The 5,188-nt window shown below is 31.8% G+C and overlaps 1 protein-coding gene across 1 annotated transcript in view; it reads left to right on the plus strand.

Moving 5' to 3' along the window:
• The first annotated feature begins 250 nt into the window (after window positions 1-250).
• LOC119672920 (possible lysine-specific histone demethylase 1) overlaps window positions 251-5,188 on the plus strand; it is a 5,218-nt gene continuing 280 nt past the window's right edge. Inside the window, exons 1-5 of the mRNA XM_038084087.1 lie at window positions 251-675; window positions 726-1,517; window positions 1,566-2,005; window positions 2,071-2,609; window positions 4,751-5,188. The exon at window positions 4,751-5,188 is cut by the window's right edge and continues 280 nt beyond it. Of these exons, the coding sequence (XP_037940015.1) occupies window positions 490-675; window positions 726-1,517; window positions 1,566-2,005; window positions 2,071-2,609; window positions 4,751-5,188 (2,395 nt within the window). The 5' untranslated portion in view covers window positions 251-489. The remainder of the gene's footprint in view (window positions 676-725; window positions 1,518-1,565; window positions 2,006-2,070; window positions 2,610-4,750) is intronic.

Below are 5,188 nucleotides of genomic sequence, written 5' to 3' on the forward strand. Positions count from 1 at the left end.
TTAATTAAAAGCTTGCTTTGCTTTTAGGTGAATATTCGTGGGCGTCGTACCCTCCTTGGTTGTTTTTGAAAAATTTTTTAAATAAAAAAATTCAGTTATTTTTAAAAAAATTTTTTTTTTGTATTTCTTGGCTATTATACGACAAACAATTATAAGATATATCCCAAATAAAAGAAACTTTCTCATCAAATATTTTTTATTTGGTGAGAAGGTTTAAATTTAATTAATTTTGACAAATTCATAATCTTAGAAAAATTTTGTGTTCTAATTCCGGTTTAGTCCTCGCAGCGTCGTTGCTATCTTGACTCAGGTGAAGTTGAATGTGACGATAACGTAGTTCATGTTTCAAATTTTGTGAATGGTAGCCCAACGACTGTCAATTGTGTACAAATATATTGTTGATACTGTATATCTCTGAGACTTATGTATTAAACACAAATAAATTATTTGTGTTATTATTGAACTTCTTCATATAAGAATAATAAAAGTATGTCAAGCACGGAACACATTGAATGTGTAACGTTAATTAGCGACGATTCTGATGCAGAGGAGCTATCAAAAGAAAAACCACCGTCTGGAACATATGTCAGTGGTAAAGTGAAATATGATGACGACTCAAATGATGCTCCGACAAATTCAGATGAACGCCGTACGAGCAGACGGATAAGACCCAAGGTAAAAAATAAAATATAATGTATGAAATAATTTTATATCAAATTCTCTAGGTTGATTACTACAAGCCTAACTCCAATACAGAACAAACTGATAAGACTAACCCTACAGTGTCAGCTCGGTCCGAATTTAAACCCCGTAAATCTGATAATATGCGCATGTTAATACAGAAAGATAGTAATGATTCTCAAGAAGCGCAGCCGATTGACAAATATCATGATTTCTTTAGTGGAATTGATGGTGCAGCCTTTCAATCACGATTAACACCCCATAAAATGGTTTCAGGTGAATCATCCGCTTTTCCCGATATAGTAAAAACTGGGCAAGTTGCACAACTAATATTTCTTAATGTACGCAACCGTATTCTAAAAATGTGGATAGATAATCCAAAAAGGGAATTGACCTATGAGAGAGCATTACAAACCTTAGAATCCCCCTTTGATAGTGATGCTAACTTGGTAAAACGTATTCATTCATATTTAGAGAGAAACAGCTACATAAACTTTGGTATTTTTCAAAGATTGCGCCCTCTACCGTTGAAAAAATATAAAAAAGTAATAGTGATTGGAGCTGGAATATCCGGTCTAGCAGCTGCAAAGCAGTTACAACAATTTGGAATGGATGTAACGGTTTTAGAAGCTCGTGACCGGGTTGGTGGGCGCATATCTACTTTTCGCAAAAATAATTATATTGCCGATTTAGGAGCAATGGTTGTAACTGGAGTTTATGGCAATCCAATTTCTATTATAAGCAAACAAATTAACTTGGATATGATACATATACGTCAATTTTGCCCCTTATTTGATGCTGGAGGAAAACCTGTTCCCAAAGATAAGGATGTGATGGTATAATATAAACATTATAATTATAATTGTAAAATGCAAGTATTTTAGATCGAGCGAGAATTTAATAGACTTTTAGAATCTGTAAGCTATATATCACATCATCTTGATTATAACTATGCTGGTAACAATCCTGTATCTCTTGGACAGGCGTTAGAATGGGTTATATCATTGCAAGAAAAAGCAGTTAAAAAAAAGCAATTCAAACATTTAGTCAAAATTAAAGACATTCAGCAGGAGATTATTGAAAATCAATCTAAAATATTGGACATACAATCTTTTATTAAAGCTACTAAAGAAAGTTATGAAAGTCTTATTAATACTCGTCAGCCACGAAAAAATGAATCTGACAATATTTGGACAAGTCAGGAATTTGAGATACGATCTTTATACCAACAGTGGATTAAAGCTTTTAATACCTATGAAGAACTTATTGAAAAAGAAATGTTGCTAGTTTCTAAACTCAATGAAATAGAATCTAACCCACCAAGGTACTATATTCATAAAATATATAGTATATATAATATTAATTTTCACTCACTATTTCGTATATTAGTCAGGTGTACCTTTCACCAGAAGATCGTCAGATTCTTGATTGGCACTTTGCTAATTTAGAGTTTGCTAATGCTACTCCTCTTAATAATCTTTCACTTAAGCATTGGGATCAAGATGATGATTATGAATTTGTTGGCATGCACACTACCGTACGAAATGGTTATTCATGTGTTCCTATTGCACTTACAGAAAGCTTGGATATACGTATGAACACAGCAGTAAAAACAATTAAATATTCTTCATCAGGTGTTGAAATAATCGCTGAAAATACAAAAGCAAATAATTCCACTCATACATATAAGGGTGATATAGTTCTTTGTACGTTGACGCTGGGAGTGTTGAAGCTAGCTGTAAGTGGAGGTATGAATGTTCAAGCGAATATGGTTTCTTTCGAGCCACCCTTGCCTGAATGGAAACAACAAGCAATACAGCGTTTGGGATTTGGCAATTTAAATAAGGTCGTACTGTGCTTCGATCGCATATTTTGGGATCCTAGTACAAATTTGTTTGGTCACGTGGGAAGTACTACAGAAAGTCGAGGTACGTTTTATTGGTTATAGATTTTTATATTATATGCTGTATTATAAAAGTTATTTTTTAAAAAATTAGTTTAAATATTCAACCTATATAACAGTTTTGTATCCTGTCAAACATCCGCATTCAGTAATTTTTGGGTAATATTTTTTTTTTTTGTGTGCATATAGATCAATAAATTTTTTGTTTAAACCAACACACGAACTGTTAACTATTTGAATTTAAAATGGGTAATATTCTTAATGTGTTTTTAAAATTATTCACTTTAAATCAAATTATATCGAAAAAGACATATTATTTCATACGAAGTTTATGTAGTAAATGAAATTGTTAATTGGAGTATTATTGTTCAAAAGGGCAGTAGGTAACTTGTTTCAAAGCATAATATTAATAAAAGATTTCTTATAGAAGAACCAGAAAACCAGAAAAATTTAGCATTTATTTTAAGTAAATTTGAAACTAGAGCTCCTCTGTGGACTTTAATAAGCCACTCTTACTTAGTTAAGTGGTGAACCCATTTAAAAGAATTAATATTTGCTGAATTGGCTGCAATATTTAGAATATCATTTTAAAGTCGATGGCAAATGTAACAAGCTATATGTTCAATGTATATGCTGCCAATCATAGCAAGACGCAAAAAACTCATTCGTGTATTTTCAATTTTTTTACAGATAAAAAATAACTTATGTCTAACTTACTGTAGGAGCGCTTTATATTCTAAATAAACAATCGAATAAGGAAAAAAGATAATAATTGATTTAAAATAGGAACTAGGTTATATTCTAAATAAAATAAAAAATTGACTAAGGCAAAAAAAAAATATAACAACGGATTTAATATGGAGACTAGCTCATATTCTAAATATGTATAGAGTTGAACATCGGTCGGAATCGCAAATGAAGCACGTAGACGCACTAAGTCGGATGCTCTGCATGATGATATAAGTACATTTACACATAAGTTGAGAGAAGCATAAACTCACGATTACTGGCTGAAAACGTTTAAAATGATCGTTCTTTCTTTTATTCCTTAATGTAAAGAATGGGATTTTGTTTAACGACGGGATAAGAAATTACTAGTCATTCTACCAGATAGAAGGTGAAGTAATCACTGACGTTGATAGAGTTCATGTTGCTGATTGTGCCATTTTCTTATTCAAAATATGAAATAAGTTTGTGTTTTGTAAAAATTAATAAAATTATATATATATTTGTGGTATAATGAATATGCGGAAAAAAAGTTTGCAAAGGAAGTAATTTCTTTAATTTATAGCTTTTTTTTTAATTTAAATACAACTATAGATGTAATTTTTCAAAATTGTCTATCTATCTATCTTTCAATAGTTATGAAACACTTCTAAATTTTGGTTCATATTTCAAGTTAGCCAAAAAAATTGTGCAGTAATTTATATTGTACCTACATTATTTTTCATGAAATGTTTTATACTGTGTACATATAAGAGAGCCTGCAAACTCAACGTTAGTGATTCGCATAAGACGATTTACGTAAAGAAAGGTGCACGGAGCGTGAAAATAAATTTACAGCCTGACAATTTATTTTTAGGATTTTTATAACAATCAATCTTTTAAACGTATGATTTGAAGAGGATTTTCTTTTAGAAGACGTTTAACTACCTTGAACAATGTGTACGGTGGGGCTAAAGCGAATATTTTAAATAGATTTATCGATAGAAAATTCAAATTTACTAATTGACAACGCCATAAGATAAAAGTTTTCGACATATTCATAATTAATTTAGAAATTATTAATATAGAGCTATTCACTTCAAACTCCTGGTTTAGCAGTACTGTTTTATTGACATGCTGAATAAGGTTTGCTATTTTAAAGTATGGATTTTATAATGTGTAAAACTTACGCCTATAAGGTGTTCACAAGAGTCATTGTGTCCATAAAAAGTCGCGCATGAAGTATTTAAAATGCAGTACTAATAGGATCGTAGTCTTCGGTGGGCATGATATGTTGGATTGCGATGAACAGAAAGTGCCCAAAATACGTGCAAAATAAAGCTTATCTAAAATGTTTAAGGAAAATATTATTTTAATGTCTTTACTAGACAGTATCAAATTTCAATAGGCTAGTTTTAATTCCATAATTCTAATTATATTTTTTCTATTAATTTTAAATAGGTGAGCTGTTCCTTTTCTGGAGTACTCCTCAAAATCCAATATTGCTTGCTCTAGTAGCTGGACGATCAACGCATATTATGGAAAACGTTTCAGACGATGTTATCGTAGGACGAGCTATTGCTGTTTTAAAATGCATATACGGGAATGGAGCAGTTCCTCAGCCAAAAGAATCGATTGTCACACGATGGCGCGCTGACCCATGGGCGAGAGGTTCTTATAGTTTTGTAGCCACTGGTTCATCTGGCAGCGATTACGATCTTTTGGCAGCACCAATTATTCCATCCGATTCTAGTAAAACGAGTACCTCACAATCATCGGAAAAGCAAGGGTTACCTAAATTATTTTTTGCTGGAGAACATACCATACGAAACTATCCTGCAACCGTACATGGCGCATTTTTGAGTGGTTTACGTGAAGCTGGTCGTATTGCCGATTTTT

This window comes from Teleopsis dalmanni, chromosome 1 (assembly GCF_002237135.1).
Source record: "Teleopsis dalmanni isolate 2A chromosome 1, ASM223713v2, whole genome shotgun sequence".
In the NCBI taxonomy this organism is placed as follows: Eukaryota; Metazoa; Arthropoda; class Insecta; order Diptera; family Diopsidae; genus Teleopsis; species Teleopsis dalmanni.